General features: G+C 37.6%; 1 protein-coding gene and 1 long non-coding RNA gene across 2 annotated transcripts in view; one reads left to right on the top strand and one right to left on the bottom strand.

Annotated features, from left to right (window-relative positions):
• nudt14 (nudix (nucleoside diphosphate linked moiety X)-type motif 14) overlaps positions 1-20,251 on the bottom strand; it is a 48,063-nt gene extending 27,812 nt beyond the window's left edge. The window contains exon 1 of the mRNA XM_084432258.1: positions 19,811-20,251. Within this exon, the coding sequence (XP_084288384.1) occupies positions 19,811-19,891 (81 nt within the window). The 5' untranslated portion in view covers positions 19,892-20,251. The remainder of the gene's footprint in view (positions 1-19,810) is intronic.
• On the top strand, positions 3,332-11,000 carry LOC311304438. Its single transcript, XR_014629922.1, has 3 exons — positions 3,332-3,822; positions 4,175-4,340; positions 10,317-11,000. It is a non-coding gene; the product is annotated as an uncharacterized lncRNA (long non-coding RNA).
• Positions 20,252-20,533: the final 282 nt, after the last annotated feature.

Raw genomic sequence — 20,533 nt, 5'->3', positions numbered from 1 at the left:
GAAAAAAACAACATATAGTGGAGTAGATCTCATTAAATGTCTAGGTAAACTCAGTGTACTATATAAATCGATTGCTGGACATTGTAATGTAATTCTACATATGTCTGATTTATGATTTAGCATTGTATTAGCACGGGCACGAGGCTACATTGCGCATGCGTCGAACCGTGCAAACCGCGCGACGCACACGCGCACCGAACCGAGACAAGCGAACCGAACGGTTCGGATGTTTTTTCATGTACCGTGCCACCCCTACTATTTAAATACGAATCCTACATGTTCTGTGTGAATGTCATTTACCTCACACAACCACACACACGCTAAAGCACGTGTGACGCTCGAGCCATTGACGCTTGTTGATGCTTTTGCCTATATGAGGACACATGCTACACCCCCTACATGCAATGTGCATTCCTCCATCACATTTTCTAGAATCCTGGGGCCTCATTTTTAAAACGTGCGGTCTGCTGATAGACTCCTGCTTGTTTTTAAACACTCATTGTAACCAATCACAGACATATCCGATGAGCATGTGAACACAATGGCCAATCAGATGTGTTTACGATTCAGCTCAACAGCACTCAAAGCGTCACAATTTAAAATTGCATTACCGACTTGGTACCGAAGCTGGCACTTTTTGACTCTAATCCACGCCAACAGTCATATTTATAAAAAAGGTCTTTGATGTGGAAAAGTGCAGCAGATTTAATTGAAGCTTTTATTCACATATAAACATTAGTTAGGGTAAACAGAAGCTCAAGTATGCTTGCTTGATGTACAAGAACCAATGAGGTTCATTCGTGTGTTACGCGGCATGTTTGAACTTCCACAAGAACCTATGAGGTTTGTTCTCGTGCGTCAAGCAAGTACGGCTAAGCTTCTGTTTATGCTAGCTGATCCATGTTTATATGTGAAAAAAAAAAATCTAAATTCAATTTGTTCATCATATAAAGTGATCGTGTCTCTTCACAAAATTTAGACTAAAACCACTCAATTCATTTGGATTAGTTTTACGATCTCTTTATGAACTTTTTAAAGCATCAAATTGGTATTTGTGTAGACTGTCAACAGAGGGACGGAAATCTCTCAGATTTAATCAAAAATACCTTAATTTGTGTTTTCCGAAGATGAACGAAGGTCTTACGGGTTTGGAACGAGTAAATGATGAAAAAATTTGGCAGTGAACTAACCTTTTAACTATTAATCATACACAGCAAAGTGACAACTTACAAAAGATTCAATAATCACGAGAATTTCCAACAATGAAAGGAACACACAAAAAATGTATGACAAAGTCCAAAAACAGACAATAGTCATAATCATCCATGCCCTAAAACTTAAACACTTAAACAATTTCTTAGACAATTAATCGTCACTCAAATTTCATATTCGTGACAGCCCTAGTACTGACTAGGGGTTGGACGTCTTCCATTTTTAAGTCGACATTTATGTGATGAAAGTCGAGTCATCGTCGACTGGTCGCTGATGACGTCATTAATGGACAAATAAGCCTGAACCTCGAGCCGAGACTCAAACGCGGGTTGCCTTGTGCACTATGGCATATGACACAGTGCTGCCCACAAGACTATTGCTTCAACATAACAGCTTATTTTTATCAGTTCTTTTGTCTTTGGGTCATTATATTTCTCACAGATTTCTGCTTGTTCTAAATCAGATACAGATAAAGTAGCACAGTAAAGATCCCTATAATAGTAATAGTATAGTAATTATATTAATAGTAAAGATCTATTGCATGTGGATTAATTCTACCTGGCAGTGTCTCTACTAATAGTGAAGCTGTGGGTTTTAGTAAATAAGAAATATAGGCTAGAACTTTTCAGTTTCTAAGCTATTTTATTGATAAATCACAAAACAGTGTTGACAATACATTTCTGCGCTACGGAATGTTTCCATGTGCGTGCGTTCCGAACATGATGTGCGACTTACTGTCTGTATGTGTGTTACAATGCTTCAGCGCATTAATTTAGAACGGCGATTAACTTGCGTGTACAATGAGCTGTTTAAAACGTGCATTCACCTGATCAATTTTTGAGTATCCAGGTGGTATAATCAAACATATCTTGTGGAGCGATCTCGGAGTATGCATTTATTTGTAATTTTAACTGTTGGAAACTTCAAAGATTTCTTATTCTGTTGCGCCCTCTATAGGCTATGATCAATGACTAGTCGACATCAAGTTTAAAGCGTCATGGCAGAGCATTTAAGTCAACTAGTCTGTGCAACCCCTATGACTACACTGTAAAAAATGGCTGTGAAATCTACAGTTATTTACTGTAGATTTCACAGTAACAGTACTGTATAATATTTTACAGTAGAATATTGTAAAGTTTACAGTAAGACCGTAAAAATCACAGTAGTCCAAACATTACAGTTGAAATCACAGTAGTCAAATCATTACTGTAAAAAAAACACAATTTAGCCACTATAGTACTGTAAATATTAAAGTAAGCTACTGTATTTTCCTTTTTTTATCATATCTTTCTTTGTACCCCTTTCACATGGACGGCCCCAGATTATTGTTGTTCAGAATTCATTACCGGAATATGATATAAATACTCGATGGTGAGCTTTAAGTAAAAGTGTTTTAATAAATTAAAATATGTCATGTAACTTGTACTCTGCACCTGCTGCAGGAGCTTTCTATTCCATACAATATCTTTTTTTTAAGAATTCACATAAGATTCCAAGAATATTTTTTGTTTGTTTGTTTTGTGACTGTAAATGGGTGTTTGGGTGTAAATGGGTGTTAACAGGGAAATAAAATATTTGATAAGCGTTAGTCTCCCCAAAGTCATACCCAAAGTCTCCCTTGACATGGTCTAACAATATAGGCTTCATAAACGCATAATTTTTTGAGATATCATCCTCAGATTTGAAATGAAGCATGACCATTGGTTATAAGTTGCAATAGTATATTCAAATAATTATGTTATTAATATTAAAATATTCATGTTTTTTATACATTTAATAAATATATTCTTAATATTTGTTGTTTTTATTTTTGAGCTTATATATCTCAATATTAAAAACATCTGATTAATTTTGAGTTTTAAACTTGAGCCAAAACTCTCAAGCTTTCTAAGGTTATGTGTCTCAGAATGACTTTTATTTTGGGTAGGCAAAAATTGGGGCTGTCTGGTTAACTCATAAATACGTCCCATGGGATTTTTATTTTACAAAAATCAGTGTTATATATTTTTTTCTTCGGAAGCAGGAGAGATAAACATGCAGAGCTGTTTCTGAGCTGCAGGGCGAAATAAGGCGCCGGCAGAGTGGGCGGGGTTTACCCAGTCTAGAAAGTTCTAGAATCTGTGGGAAAAAAGCGCGAAAGAAGCAGCACTTGAATTTCTGACTCGTCGTCAGTGACAGAAAAGCTCCGTTAATTCTCAAATGTACGTTTATTTACACACGGCTTTGTCTTGTGGTTGTATTTATTTTGTTTTCGTCTTTGTGTTGATTTCTTTCACTTTTTGCCTGAGAGGAATTCAGCGAAAACGTTTCCGTGAGAGCTCCCCGACCGACGGAGACGTTTTCACAGCCGTTACAGACTACTCAAATTTACGTTTCTTTATACACGGCTTTGTCTTGTGGTTGTATTTATTTTGTTTTCGTCTTTGTGTTGATATCTTTCACTTTTTGCGTGAGAGGAATTCAACGAAAACGTTTCCGTGAGAGCTCCGACGGAGACGTTTTCACAGCCTTTAACGTTATGTATTTTTCCCACCCGTGGCCTCTGCTGGAGTTTCCATCTTGGAATCGCGGATCCTTCACCAACTGCTTATCGGGACTTCCAGAAAATCAGTAAGTAAATTTACCATCACTGACGTACTATATATGTATATAATCTACAAAGTCTAGGTCGTCCAGTTGTGTAAATGGGGTCCATTGGATCCCATTGCGCCTGTTGTCAGTGGCTTGCCGCATGATCTAACGTTAACTTAGTCGGCCGCATGATCTAGCAGTAGTCGGCCTTCGAAGAGGAATGGTAACGTTAATCGAGAAAGTAGACAGCCTTGACTAACTCCTGTTGGGATGTGAAATGCCTCTGTCTGCTGGCCTTTATGTATGATTCTACATTGCTCACTGCACTTACAGTTATTCATTAATGTGTACATATTGTCCCATCCCCTAACTCCTATACTCATGTTCATAGGTTTTTAGTCAGGATCAATCCTGACTCCAACAAGTGCACTGCCAAGGAGCAGATGAGCAAGACGACAGGGAGAGTGGTGAAGCGGAAGACTTCATACATGAACCCCTATGTAATATCCTTCATCAGGGACTTCACGGAGTTCTATTTGCTAACTGACTAGATACAGGTGAGGTTCTGATAATAGCTTTAATAATAATTATAATATAATTAATTAATAATATAGGTATATGTGGGTATAATATAATTAATAATAATTTGATAATAATAATATAGGGATGCACCGATACCGGTATCGATATCGGGCCGATACTGAGCTCAATGTACTCGTAAAAATGATTTTTTTTAAAAACATTTTCATAGAGACATCAGTAGCTATATTACTAATATCAGTGATACACGCCTTCATTCATAAAAATATTCCATTAACATATAGGGCTGGGTAGGGATGGGTACCGAAAGCCGGTATTAAATGATCATGAAAATCGGTTCTGCTGTCAGTACTTGGAAAAATACACGTAATGTTATTATTGCTATCCACCTTATTCTGCTCAGTCTAAACAATGCGCGCTGCCATGACGACGACTCTGGTTGCCTACTTCCGGTTCGTAGCGCTTGACCTGTACTAGCAGCGAGAGAATGAGTTCAAGCTCCTCATGTGCTGTTGTTGTTTGTTTTAACAATTCAAATAAGATTTCAAACTGTGTTTCGAGCATAAGATAAGAAGGAGATAAGAATTTATTTTTTAAAGAGCTGTGAGTCAAAAGAACCGGCTCTTTTCAGTAAGCTGAGTCAAACGAGCCGAAATGTTTACTTCACATCACATCTCACATTTTTAATTGTCCATAACAACCCGAAAACTTGCCTGCTTGCCTTGCACATCTAATTAATTGGCAAAGTTTTCCGACTTTTTTTCTTATGCTTCAGTTTTAACGCTAACCACTCTAAACGTTTACTTTATTGGATGTATCTGATACGGAACCGGACATGGGCATTATCTCCTTCTTATCTTATGCTCGAAACACTCAAGTTTGAAATCTTCTTTGAATTGTTAAAACAACAAACAACAGCACATCAGGAGCTTGAACTCATTCTCTCGCTGCTAGTACAGGTCAAGCGCTACGAACCGGAAGTAGGCAACCGGAGTCGTCGTTATGGCAGCGCGCATTGTTTAGAGCAGAATAAGGTGGATAAAGACGTTTTATCTCGCCAGCCATTTCTATATAGGCTACCATAATATTAAACCATTTGTCTGTGATGCATTTTTGCTATTCGCAGTCCAAGAGAGAGAGAGAGCTCCACAGCGCGCACAACATGACAGCCCTAATGAGTGATGACGGAGGACAGAACTAAACATTCAAACGTAGCCTGGTTACACTTCAGATTTGTGATTAGTCTGATTTTATTTTAGATTTTGGCTTCCAAAGATTATAATAATAATATATTTTATAATATAATATAAGATTATAATAATAATATATTGAGGTAAAACCATTAAAAACTATAGCTGCATTCCCTTCACAGCAGTAGGCTACGCTCTCATTTTTCCCTAAAACTCAAACGTAACGACAGAATCAGATTCAGCATTCAGTGATTGTTGTAAAATGCAGGCTAGCTACTGTTGCTAAATTGCGGGACACGTTTAATAATAAAAAGAGCTATTAATAGCACAAAAATATGCTCATGAGATGCTGTTCCCAAGGTGGCGCGCGCGCTCCGAAACACACCGCAAAGAGATGAGCAAATTTTCGGTTTCATGTGCAAATGATTTTAATGTTTACGTAAACAAAAAGTGCATATTGATGCTAGGGCTGAACGATACATCGAATTTTCATCGTCATCGCGATATGAACTCGCGCGATGAACACATCGCAACAGACAGCCTGACACGATGAATAATGCCTGGTTCAGATTACAAGATTTTTGTGTCTGTTACGATAGTCACGGTGTCAGATTACACGATTTTGACTCCTAAAATCTTGTCGTGTCGTGGACAAGAAACATGTCAGACTACACGTTGCTTTCCGACCAGTCATCGCGTGCCGTCACATGCACACATTCACTCGCACGCACACATTCACTCGCGCACACACACACACACTCACTCACTGACCCTCACTCACTCGCTCGCACACACACACGCTCACTCGCACACACACACACTCACTGTCCTCGCTCACTCACTCACTCACTCGCGCACACATGCTCACTCGCACACACACATGCACGCACTCGCACACACACACACACACTCGTCTCGCTCACTGGCGCACACACACTCTCGCTCATACTCACTCACTCTTGACGGAACCCGTCGTGGAGGACCGTTAAAAAATTAAACATGCTAGTCGTGATGTCGTGAAGCATCGCAGACTTGGCGTCGGTTGTCGTCCACTATGACACAGTATACGGGATGAAACGATCGAATCTTGCGTCCCGACTCCCGTTGTTTTTACGAATCCCCACAACACCCTACATCAAACGGATCGCGCTAAAATCGTGTAATCTGAACCAGGCAGGTAATAAACGTTTGACCTATCACGCAAAGAACCTATTAAAGCACTAAGACATGGGAACAGTATAGCTAACATACACATTTGAATATTTATCGCAAATCATATCGTCATCGCAATATTAAACAATGTTATCGCACATCGCAGCTTTTCCTCATATTGTGCAGCCCTAATTGATGCTAATCAATTTGTTCTTTGCTGTTTTTCAACATACAACTTGTTGAATTGACTTCATTCTGTAGTATTAGTACTTTTTGAAAAGGATTCTGTGATAACCGTGATAATTTTGGTCACTTTAATCATCTCATCATTTCCTCTCTAGTTATGATCAACTATGATCAACTAAAATCAACAATAATTGTGTTTTTACAGTATAATATGCAAACGTACAATTTTCTATAAAAAAAATATCTACCTCTCCCTCTCTCTCACACACACAATCAGATAGTCCTAGATAGATAGAAAGATAGATATAGGGCCCTATAATTTCCGCGATCACGGAATCGCGGACGGAATCGCGGAATTGGCAAATTAACGCGGAATCTAGTGTCAACGCGGAATTTCGCGGAATTTTACATATTTGGAATACAATTCTGTTTTTGTGTGGGAGAAAAACGTATGTCTGAGGAAAATCGCATATTACTGAAAGAACGAGCAGAGAGATAGGCCCGGTCGCGCGCGCGTCTTCAAACTGTCTTGCTCTCTCTCACTCCCTCGCGCTTATTAATCTAAATCAATTGAGAATTGACACAATGGTAAAAGATCGGAAGAACGAAGTTTCACATGGAGCATTCGCATATTTTTTTCCTGAAGTAGGCTACCGCTGGGTGTGAATTGTGCAAAAAAAACTTTTTTACCTTGCCTTCTTCTCTGAAAAGCGTTCCGCCCATTCAGCTGACATAAAAAACACTTTCAATAAACTAAACAAAACCTATCCAATGATGAAATGTTTTCTGTGTTGACAAATCTTGTGCGATGTCCTAACTGCCGGGATAATCACACAACGCGTACAAGTCTGCTAATGATACGTCCGATTCACGAGCTAATGACTCCTTTGAATCGATTCACTTTAATGAATGGTTAAAACAACTGATCTGTCCAACACTGAATCGGTTCGGTGTATAACAAAATCGGTAACACTTTACAATAAGGTTCCATTTATTAAACTCTAGTTAACTAGATCAGTTAACATTAACTATTAATAAACTGCACTTCTGCAGCATTTATTAATCTTTATTAATGTTATTTTCACCATTTAGTAGCCTACATTATTTAAATGAAAAGTTGTTAACATTAGTTAGCTTAATGCACTGTGTGAAGTAACATAATAAAAATACAGGGTTAGGGTTAACTAAGATTAACAAAGATTAATAAATACAGTAACAGATGTATTGCTCGTGGTTCATGTTAGTTAGCCTAATACATTCACTAATGTAAACAAACCAAACTACATTCACAGAATTTTGTTTGTTACCTCAATAAATTTAGGGTCATTCCTATTTTATTTGTGTACATTTAAATCATTAACTAGGGATGTCCCGATCCGATCATGTGATCGGAAATCGGGCCCGATCACGTGTTTTCAGACTCGATCGGAATCGGACGTTACCTCCCGATCAGGACTCGGATATATATGTATATATATTCTCATTATTTTTTAACACATCTATAGTTATGCGGTGGCACAGAGTTACGCCGGTTTCACACTGCGCGCGCGTAAGCAGCTCAGGAGCAGTGGGTATGGTGAGCAGGAGCAGGACACGCGCGTTTTGCTTTCACACTAGCAGTTTGTCACGCGCGGCTGAACCGCGGGTTGTGTACAGACAGAGTACTCTATAATGGATAAGTTGGCATTGCTTTTTTTCGTTTTCAAATCCATTTAAGAGAAAAGACTTGTCAAGAAGCTTATTTTATTAATAATTTCATTTATATAACTTTTGGTTCATCTTTGTTTTTATTGTTATGGCAACAAGTTTGTTTTTGGACATTTTTTTTTTTTTTTTTTACATTGCTGTTGGTCAATTGATTGACTGTTTAAAACACAATAGATATCATCAATGCACTTTTGGGATAAAACTGCGGTGTATTTTGGCCATGATCAATGTATTGTCACTTTAATTCAGCAAAAGCGGCGCAGCAACAATAGACTCGGCGCCGAAACGATCGCGGCACTCCTGCTCTGCTCTGCTATACGCACTGCCGCGCCGCCTCTGTGCGCGGTGTGAATGCTGTAAAGACTCGTTTAATCTGTTTACATGGGCGGCGAAAAAAATACGCGCTGCACGCTCTGCTAACAGTGCAGTGTGAAACCGGCGTAAGAGTTAGGAGTGCAGTTCCTAAAAGCACATTACTGGCTTTGCAAACACTGTGGCATTTTTATTTTTTATTTGTTTACATGCCTACCGGGTATTTTAAATTGAGGTGCTATTTGTTTATATATTAGACTTTTTTATATTTACTGTTGCACTTAAGTCCAAAAGTGAAGAATTTATTTATTACTTGATTGTTCAAGCTACCTCACAGAAGTGCTCTGTTTGTTAACAGAGTTGTTGAATGTTAAAATAAGGTGAATTAAATAAAAAATAAGGAACATCCTGGATCTGTTTTTTCGCTCTTCTTTATTCTTTTTTTATGTATTATAGAAGTATCGGATCGGGACTTGGTATCGGCAGATACTCAAAATCAAATGACTCGGACTCGAGGGCAAAAAAACCTGATCGGGACATCCCTATCATTAACATTAAAAACACTCTTTTTACGACTAAAATAACAGTAAAGGGTAAAAAAAAACTGAATTCCCAAAAATTTAAACGGAAAAAACGGAATTTGCAAAAATTTAAACGGAAAAAACGGAATTTGGGAAAAAATAAAACGGAATTTGGGAAAAAATAAAACGGATTTTACAGGGCCCTATAGATACTCTAATGATCCCGAGGTAACTATCTAACTTGGATAATGCGTCGTGTAGGTGTTAAATTTCAATTTTTATGGTCTTAAAATGTCTTAAAAAGGTCTTAAATTTGACTTACTGAAACCTGCAGAAACCTTGTAAAAAAACGTTGCCTTATGTACTCTGAAAATTGTTACGCATCAGCTGAAATAAAAACACTTTCAATAAACAAACAAAACTATCCAGTGATGAAATGTTTCCTGTGTTGACAAAAATCTTGTGCAATGTCCTAAACTCCCGGGATAATAAAACGTGTGCCATAGTCCGCTAATGACACATCCGATTCTCGAACTAATGACTCCTTTGAACCGATTACATTTAATGAATGGTTAAAACAACTGACCTGTCCAACACTGAACTCACGAGACGTCTGAATCGGTGTATAACAAATTGGTAACACTTTACAATATGGTTCCATTTATTAAACTCTAGTTAACTACATTAGTTAACATTAACTATTAATAAACTGCACTTCTACAGCATTTATTAATCTTTCTAAATGTTAATTTCACCATTTACTAGTAGCCTACATTATTTAAATAAAAAGTTGTATTTGTTAAAAGAACACTCCACTTTTTTTGGAAATGGGCTCATTTTACAACTCCTCAAGAGTTAAACAGTTGAGTTTTACCGTTTTCAAAACCATTCAGCTGATCTAATGTGTTTTCTTCTTTAATTTCAGGGCTCCAACTAGGATTCTAGGTCTCCAAGGTCAGGGCATGCAAGAGGTCATAGACCTTTGTCAAGTGGCAGGGAAAGTTTATTTTCCTTTCTGTTTTAAATGTTCATGCAAATGTTAAATATTTTATTTTTTAATGTTCAGTGTTTTATTTTATTTCAATACTGCCATAGTGTTATTTATTGCTCTTTAGAATGTGGTAATAATCAGTTATTTGCATGGATTTAAAGTAGTTAAATTTTTTGACCGTATTGTATCAATTTGCATTATTGTTCCGTCATAGCAACCAGTCATGCGGAACTAGTGAATGAACTAGTAACAGTTTGCTCTGTAACTTTACAAAACTTGTAATGAAACAGCCTCATTTTGTAAAATCTTCTTCAGTCGTAAATAAAATTTAGCAACAGTGTAATAAGCGGGATAATAGACTTCACGCCATTAGACTATCCAAAGTTAACACACTCCGCTGGGCGTTGTGGCCGCATTACAAACATAGAATATGCGTTAACTTGGATGGTATAATGGCATGTTGTCCAATGTCCATTATCCCTTTATGTTGTACCTGTTTTGTCATTCCTGTTCACCAAATGTTTTTAAATAAATAACTATTAACAATTTTCTTATTGTCTGCAGCTGATTGCAATGTTTTAGAATATGGGTGATTCTTTTAATGATGGCTAATATTAAATCAGTGATACAGTATTTAAATTGTACAGTGAGAAACTGAATTTACAGTGATTAACTGTTATCTACTGTTTATAGTACTGTATTGCATACAATACATAAAAAACAGTGCTCAATTGTTTTTTGTATGTAAATGCAATTGAAATCACAGTATTTATTTTTTTCTGGCAACAATTAGCCAGTAAGTTACTGTAAATACAACTAAAATCACAGTTTTTAATTGTTTTTTATTTTACAGTGAATACACAAAATACTGTAAATGGAAGTACAGTACCCTTACTGTAAAACATTCACAGTAACTTACTGGCAACAATTAGCCAGTAACTTACTGTAAATACAACTAAAATCACAGTATTTAATTGTTTTTGATTTCACAGTGTATACATAAAATACTGTAAATGGAAGTACAGTACCCTTACTGTAAAAAGTATTCACAGTAACTTACTGGCTAATTGTTGCCAGTAAGTTACTGTAAATTTTACGGTAAATTTTTTACAGTGTAATTGAAAAGGCATTATTTTTACCCAGCCATACTAGACAACACATTGACTCATTGAATAATACCAAAACCTGGAGGAGAATCTACAAAAGGCTTGGTGCAAAGTAGGGCTGGGCGATATAGCCAAAAAAAAATATCACGATAATTTTTTTTATATCAGTCGATATCGATAATTATCACGATAAAAGTCTAATCTTTATTTCTTTCAAGTTTAAAGGCAGATTTTTGCTCCTAAGTGAAAGTTGTAGAAACAAGAGCGTTAATTGTGGTTTTAAACAACTCTTTATTGTCAGAACATATCATGACAAACACTTACCAAACAGGTGAACATTTCACAAATCTGAGGTAGAACATTCAAACATTTATTATTTTTCCTTAACAAAATAAATATCTTTATAGGACAATTAATTTCTTAGTTTCTGCATGTGCTATTTTATTTGGTAAAATGTAATATTCTGACTGTTTGAGTTTTATTAAACTTAACCATTGGTCATCCAGTTTCATGCATTTAGATCATGATAACCACAGATAAAACCAGGCATAGCCTGTAGCACCTCACTATCATGGCAAAATGTAACTTTATGGTTTCTATGGTATTTGTATGAAAAACAGTAGCCTAAATACATTATTAAATACTGTAATTATATTCCATTAGTCCTTTAATACATTGTCTACATTAATAATATAATTCAATATGTATATCCCACATTTCATGGTGCAGTTAATATTACTAGGCTAACGTTACAGTAAATCCATGGTAAATGATGGGAATTTGTAGACGGAAAAGCCTTCTGCGCACAGTGTTTCTCCTGTTTGTCAGCGCTGTTTCATCTGCCTTTAAACTGGTTTAAATCACTGAGACATTTGTGTTCTTCGCTGAATTCAAGCGCTTCTCACTGGATCTCGTGACCGAGACCGATCAGAGTAAACGCATCTGCTCTAGTAAGCTCGTGCTGCGCTGCTGTTTGGACTTTGAGCCGAGCGGATAAATGGTCCGTGTGGCGCGCGGTTCAAATGAGTGTCGTTCTGCTTTTGGTGCATAAACATTATCGAACATTTATCGAACTCTTGATATCGTTTTATCGAGAAAAATTATATCGCGATAATTATCGTTTTATCGCCCAGCCCTAGTGCAAAGGTAAGATGGGTGGCAAAATTTGAAATACAGGTGGTGGAATGGATTGGCAGCAACCGTGTACTGGTACATGGCAGCAGGGCTGTGTGGGTGGCAAAGCGCCTGTGACTCAGTGATGCGGCTGGTGCTGAAAATTTCAACTTCCTTCAGAGAGGCAAAGGTTGTAGGTGTGGGTGCATAGACTGCACTTATCTTCTGTTGCACCTGAAAAGGTGTCTCGATGTTTTCTGACCTGCACTTTAAAGCGCTCACTTGTAATGCATTTAAGACCTCCTATGATCATTCATAATGGAAAAGCAGGACAATTAAGGCCTAATTATTCTTTTCTACTAGCCTGAACAGGACTTCATATGCAACACTTTGTAATTATTAGCACAAATTATATCTATGAACTGACTGGCCTAAACATATTTATTTTATCTCTAATGGAACATATTCCTAACACAAAGCAAATCTATTTAAATAACCTGCATTACTATGACCTAGTACCACAGCATCAATTTTAAAGCAGAATCCTGCCTTTTTACAACAAATACACTATAAAAAATTATTTTACTGCATATTATTTTGTCAAATCAACTTAGATCATTAATGTTGTTCAGATAATATAATATTTTGAGTTTCTGTTGATTAAAACCAATCACTTTTTTTTGTATAAACTAAAAAATTATTCTAGTTTTAGTAATTATAAACTAATAGTTAGTTTGTTTTAGTTTTGAGTGAACTCAAAATTTTAAAGCAACCAATCTGAGCTTCATTTGAGCTTCCGCAAGAACCAATGAGGTTTGTTTTAGTAATTATAAACTAATAGTTAGTTTGTTTTAGTTTTGAGTGAACTCAAAATTTTAAAGCAACCAATCTGAGCTTCATTTGAGCTTCCGCAAGAACCAATGAGGTTTGTTTTCATGCATCAAGCAGTTGAGCTTACAACCAGGTTACTTACTTAAAAACAAAAAATTAAACCAAGGATTATTTTTTACAGTGTAGATATGCTTAAGTGTTTAATCAACACATACACTGAGGAGAACAATTATTTGATACACTGCCGATTTTGCAGGTTTTCCCACTTACAAAGCATGTAGAAGTCTGTAATTTTTATCATAGGTACACTTCAACTGTGAGTGACGGAATCTAAAACAAAAATCCAGAAAATCACATTGTATGATTTTTATGATGAGCAATTAATTAGCATTTTATTGCATGACATAAGTATTTGATCACCTACCAACCAGTAAGAATTCCGGCTCTCACAGACCTGTTAGTTTTTCTTTAAGAAGCCCTCCTGTTCTCCACTCATTAGCTGTATTAACTGCACCTGTTTGAACTCGTTACCTGTATAAAAGACACCTGTCCACACACTCAATCAAACAGACTCCAACCTCTCCACAATGGCCAAGACCAGAGAGCTGTGTAAGGACATCAGGGATAAAATTGTAGACCTGCACAAGGCTGGGATGGGCTACAGAACAATAGGCAAGCAGCTTGGTGAGAAGGCAACAACTGTTGGCGCAATTATTAGAAAATGGAAGAAGTTCAAGATGACGGTCAATCTCTCTCGGTCTGGGGCACCATGCAAGATCTCACCTCGTGGGGCATCAATGATCATGAGGAAGGTGAGGGATCAGCCCAGGGGTCTCATTTATAAAACTGTGCGTAGGAACCTTACTAAAAGTGTACGTGCGCACGAAAGCCAAAAATGGTATACGCAAAAAAATATTCAGACTTATAAAACCGTTCGTACGCCAGAACCTGCGCAGAATTCACTTTATAAATCCCAGTCAGCGGAAGATTGTGCGCACATGCGTCTCCTCCCCGAAATAACCATATATGGAGTTTACAACGCCTAATTTTACTATGCAGATCCTCATCTGCATATCATTTGCATATGATTATTCATCCACGTGATAACGTTTAACGGTACAATACACATTACATTAATAAAAATCATGTAGTTGCCTATCCTTGCCTTGTTTTTGAATACATAAATCAAATAGTGTAAAATACATTTCAGAAAAAGTTTTTCTCAATCTTTTCCACTGGCCGAATTGTATTTTTAATTGATTTATATTTTCAACGGAAACAGATAGGCCTTGGGCATTATTTGCACGAAACTATTTTCTCAGACAATCTGGTATTATATGATAAGCAATTCTCTCTGTGGTTAAAACATTAAAACACAGCACGCCACAGGAAAAGTGTTCAAAAACATTGCATCCACCACAAATATTTCTATTGACTGAATAGGCTATAAAAAATTTTTGTAACTTCTCAGTAATGATTTCATGTTTAAGTGTTTAACTCCATTAATTTGAATGGCATATTTAATCTAAATGTTTATATCAGAAGTAAAACATAGTTTAAATCATTATTTTATTTATTTAAACTGTTATTTGCGTCAGTTTCACTAAACGGCCCAACGCGCTCGCTGGCGCGGACATTTAAGAAGGGATGGATATTTGCTTCAAGTGATAAGCTTGGTGAGTGAAATTATATTTTGTATTATCTTTCTGTATATGTCTTTAGATTTTCTGTCTAAAAGTGACCAAAAAGACATTTAACTCCAGCTCACCATCAGTGTCGCCAAACTGCTCCATCTCCAAAACGTTCGTACGCATGGGTCAGAGTTTGCGTGCAGATGCGCAAATTTTCCCGTCAAGTTTGTTTTTATAAATCACAACTTGTGCGTCAGAAGTGGCGTACGCCTCTTTCAGGGCCTGTTTTGTGCGTACGCAACGGTTATAAATGAGGCCCCAGAACTACACGGCAGGACCTGGTCAATGACCTGAAGAAAGCTGGGACCACAGTCTCAAAGAAAACCATTAGTAACACACTACGCCGTCATGGATTAAAATCCTGCAGCGCACGCAAGGTCCCCCTGCTCAAGCCAGCGCATGTCCAGGCCCGTCTGAAGTTTGCCAATGACCATCTGGATGATCCAGAGGAGGAATGGGAGAAGGTCATGTGGTCTGATGAGACAAAAATAGAGCTTTTTGGTCTAAACTCCACTCGCCATGTTTGGAGGAAGAAGAAGGATGAGTACAACCCCAAGAACTCCATCTCAACCGTGAAGCATAGAGGTGGAAACATCATTCTTTGGGGATGCTTTTCTGCAAAGGGGACAGGACGACTGCACCGTATTGAGGGGAGTATGGATGGGGCCATGTATCGCGAGATCTTGGCCAACAACCTCCTTCCCTCAGTAAGAGTATTGAAGATGGGTCGTGGCTGGGTCTTCCAGCATGACAACGACCTGAAACACACAGCAAGGGCAACTAAGGAGTGGCTCGGTAAGAAGCATCTCAAGGTCCTGGAGTGGCCTAGCCAGTCTCCAAACCTGAACCCAATAGAAAATCTTTGGAGGGAGCTGAAAGTCCATACTGCCCAGCGACAGCCCCGAGACCTGAAGGATCTGGAGAAGGTCTGTATGGAGGAGTGGGCCAAAATCCCTGCTGCAGTGTGTGCAAACCTGGTCAAGAACTACAGGAAACGTATGATCTCTGTAATTGCAAACAAAGGTTTCTGTACCAAATATTAAGTTCTGCTTTTCTGATGTATCAAATACTTGTCATGCAATAAAATGCTAATTAATTATTTAAAAATCATACAATGTGATTTTCTGGATTTTTGTTTTAGTTTCCGTCACTCACAGTTGAAGTGTACCTATGATAAAAATTACAGACTTCTACATGCTTTGTAAGTTGGAAAACCTGCAAAATCGGCAGTGTATCAAATACTTGTTCTCCCCACTGTAATTACTACAGTGAGAATAAAAGCCTTAATATGTGCAAAGGCAAACAAATGAGAGCCTGCCAAACATCACCAAATCTTTGTGGTATTCAGTAATTCCACCATAGAAATCATTCTAAAATGTCGTAACCATTTGTGCTGTTTCATGTTTAGGAACATCTTGTTTAGGAAGGGCATTACTGAAAACAGTGAAAATCTGGCCACCGTCTGAGTCACCAGTCTCGTTTATACAAAACCAGATTTTTTTTTTTTTTTCAGATGATGATATTTTTATGTGCTCTTAATGGTAAATATGTGCATTTCTAATGCCAGTAGTCTATGAGGGAGCATGGCATCCCTATAGCATTTAGTTGTAGGTGTAGTCCAAATAGTAGTCTGACCGACCACCATTTTAAAAACAAATAAACCACTGAGCATAAATAGGCAGCACTTTATATCCATACAAGATTAAGTTTGTGTGTGACCCAAAGTAAAACATGAAACATCTTGAAATCCCTTACCCTCACATTAAGGGACTTAATCTGGAAAGAAAGCACCATGCATTCCATCCATGCCCGCACAGAGCAGAGGATGTGGATGACTAAGACACCTCATGTGCAACCGTGTATGTGGACCCAGGGTCTGATTGTCAAACTATAGTAGGAGGAAGTATTACCACACTCTGAAAAATGCAACACACAGCTTGAGGAGAACAATCAAAGAGGAAACACCCACAGGTGCCCCGCAAAAAAAAACAAAAAGGATTTAATGCATACCAGTAAAACAGAAGGAAAAATTACGTCAACTCAGGAAAACACTGGATGTGTTGACATATTTGGTACCACAGTTCCAAAGAAAAGGATTGGGATGCATGCCAAAAATCAGTCAGCACCAACAGGTTAAAAGATTAAATCATATATAGGCTATTTGAATATGATAGTAAGGTCTACAGATATGTTGGCATGGGCCTTTAGCTACTACTCTAGTTTCATAGAAATAAGAAAAGGAAGGCAATGCCAAAAAGACAGATTAAAAAAAGATAAAAGCATGGTCAGGGTCACAAATTAAATTTCTAGTCCTGTTTTTTTTGTTTTTTTATCCATGTAAGCTAATATTATAATGTATATTGCATTTGCTGTCTCAGTATGTGTATCAACTAGCTAATGCATAACAAACTGGGGGAAAACACATGAATTATTAAACTAATAGCTGCAGTCTCCTGATTGGTAAATACTGTAACATTCCATTAATGCTAAAATCAAGAATTAAAATCAACAGTTATATGTATGATACAAAACACCTGTTCACCACCCCACTTCAACGCACCCATAGAGGATAATGTTTTACTATTATGTCAAGAACTAAACTAAAAAAAAAAGAAACATCCTCTCACTTTCAACTGCTTTTTTCCCCAACAAATTTCTTAACATGTGTAAATATGTGTATGAACATAAAGAGATTCAACCACTGAGACATACAAAACAAATTTCACAGACATTTAACAAACAGAAATGGAATGAGTCCCTGAACAAAGAGGGAGTCAATATCAAAAGTAGCAGTCAGCATTTGGTGTGGCACCAGCTGCTTTAAGTACTACAGTGCATCTCATCCACACGGACTGCAGCAGATTTGCCAGTTCTTGTTGCGATATATAAACCCACTCTTCCACCAAGGCACTTGCAAGTTCTCAAACATGTCTGGGGGCACATAATGGTTACATGTCGTTTGCCATGCGAGGTTGATCAGCTGCCCTTCCTGTCTCCCTGTAGCACTGTCTGCATCTTACATTATGGACATTCACATCTGCAGTCCTCAGCAGGACTACTGCATGTTCACACAGGTGATCACGGACCATGGGAGTCTATCTCCTGGTGTTTTTCAGAGTCAGTAGAAAGGTTTCTTATTGTAAATGTGACCTTGTCTACCGCCAGTAAACTTTTAAGCCTTTTCCACACTAATGTTTTCGTTTGAAAATGCATCTGTTTCTCTCCGTTTTGGCATTCCGCCCACACTGAGACGTCATTTTTGTCCTGTGAAAACTGAGCTTTTTGAAAAACGCTTTCCCAAGTGGATAAATTTCAAAACGTCGTTTTCGCATTGTTGTGTGGACTGTGAAAAGGTATTTGAAAACGAAGAAGCATTTTTAACCATGTGACGCATATTGACCTGTTAGATATGCGTTTATACCGCTATGCGCTATAACTTTCACACTGTTGCTAAAGATATGTTACTTTGTAAACTCCTCATATTGCAGTCCTGCAAAAATGTACTCGCAATTGCTGTCCTGTGCCAAAACATGAGAGCAGTTGCGTTTTAGACCAAACATTTAAAGGCGAGTGAGTGAGTGCGACCCAGACACCCAGAAGTGAATGGTGAGATATTTTGCTTAATAAAATAATCCTGCCTGAAAAATAGCATAAGAACTTGATTATGTCTGTTCCATCTGTATCATCTAATTGAGCTTTTATGAGGGTTTTACGCATGCACAGTAAGGTGAATTTATCGTTTTCAGACGTTTCATTGAGGATGAGAAACTTTTGGAAAATGCTTGAAAATGCTAGTGTGAACGCAGTTTTCAAATACCCGGGTTAATGTAGATTTAGCCTTAGTGTTTTAAGGACTGTTCCACAGGTGCACGTGCAATAATTGTTCATTCGTATTTATGGTTAAGCATGAAAAACCCATTACATTGTTTAAACCCAAAAAAGATCTGTAAAGCTAATTTTGTATTTTACAAAATTATCTTTCAAATACAGTATGCTGAAAAAAAGGATGTTTCTTTTTTGCTGAGTTTATATATCTTTTAGTGAATCAGATGTCACTTAATTAATTTGCTTAAAAAAAAATTAATAACTGGAGTCCTTATCATATTTAATATTTATAAAATCAAGAAGGCCTCCACTGAGGGTTGTCCAAACAATAGCATTTGCCTTGACTATATTCAAAACACATTATTGTTTATATATTTTTATTTATTTTTTCAAAATTGGTTATGACAGAGAGATAGATAACAGTATGGATAACATTAATGATGATATAGCTTGTGTTCTAGCATGTTTCCATCATGTTCAGTGCAGGATCTCGTTTTATTCCTAAGTACCAACTGTACAATATTATGTGCATCAGGCTTTTAATAAAGCCTAAGGCAGCTGTTCTGCTTGTAATGTAAAGCATGTGCTCGAGGGAAAGTGGCTGCTTTCCTGTCTATAGCTTAATAGCGTCTAGCTAGTTAGCCTAAGATCACAATACACGATATCAGCAACATTTGAAATACGTCGTTTGTCATTCTGAATGCCGCTATGTATGTTATGCTGATTGTGAAATATTAGACGCAATGTTGGTCGATAAAAGCAATGACAGAATGAATGGGGGTTGGGCTGCTGACAGCAAAATGATGAGGTGTGACCGCATCACTGACAGATGATAACGTGCGATTAAACTATAGCAACTCACCTGGTTGTAATGCACCCTAAACGGTCTCAGATAGTTAGAGCTGGTGCACGGAACCACCTGAATATTATTGATCTGCTCCATGGCTTTGATATAGCTGCCCACGGGTACTTCTCACCACAGATGGCAGAGCCGCAGACTACGGGAGAATGAGGGGAAATGTCTACGGAAGCCTGTGAAGGGCAGAATAAAGAACGCTGTTTAGTATTTGCGTTGTAGTAATGTTCTGTAGAGAGGATGACTATGCGGACGCGGTGCAGAAAACTTCCAGTCAGCTATAGTTGCGGGTGGATAAGGTCATTCGTTCATTTATTTTTATTTTAAGGTTAAACAACGGACTCTGTCGCCTCAGCACGCCTCCTTTTCGACCTTTACCGGGCGCGCGCCTAACGCGCGCATTCAGGTGTGTGCTTGGCTCGTGCTGGCATTACCTCACATAGCGCCAACTTCAGGGAGCGCGCGATTCGCTAAATAAACCGCCAAAAGTCTTTAAAGAATTTAAACCGCCTAAAGTACTGAACAATTTTCTGTAAATCTTTTCAGAAACGTGCACTGCCCTGCCCAAATCCCTGAATGATTCATTTGACCCCCCCACCTTCCGCAGCAGGACAATTAAGGTATTTGTTGAGGAATTATTATAATTATTAAAAGGTTGTAGTAACCTAGTATTTGTAGAAAAACTAATTTAACAAGAAAGATTTTGACTTGGCTTATAGCCTATAACTT

The sequence above is a fragment of the Rutilus rutilus genome (assembly GCF_951802725.1).
Source record: "Rutilus rutilus genome assembly, chromosome: 15".
In the NCBI taxonomy this organism is placed as follows: Eukaryota; Metazoa; Chordata; class Actinopteri; order Cypriniformes; family Leuciscidae; genus Rutilus; species Rutilus rutilus.
This window is presented reverse-complemented; position numbering and strand designations above follow the sequence as displayed.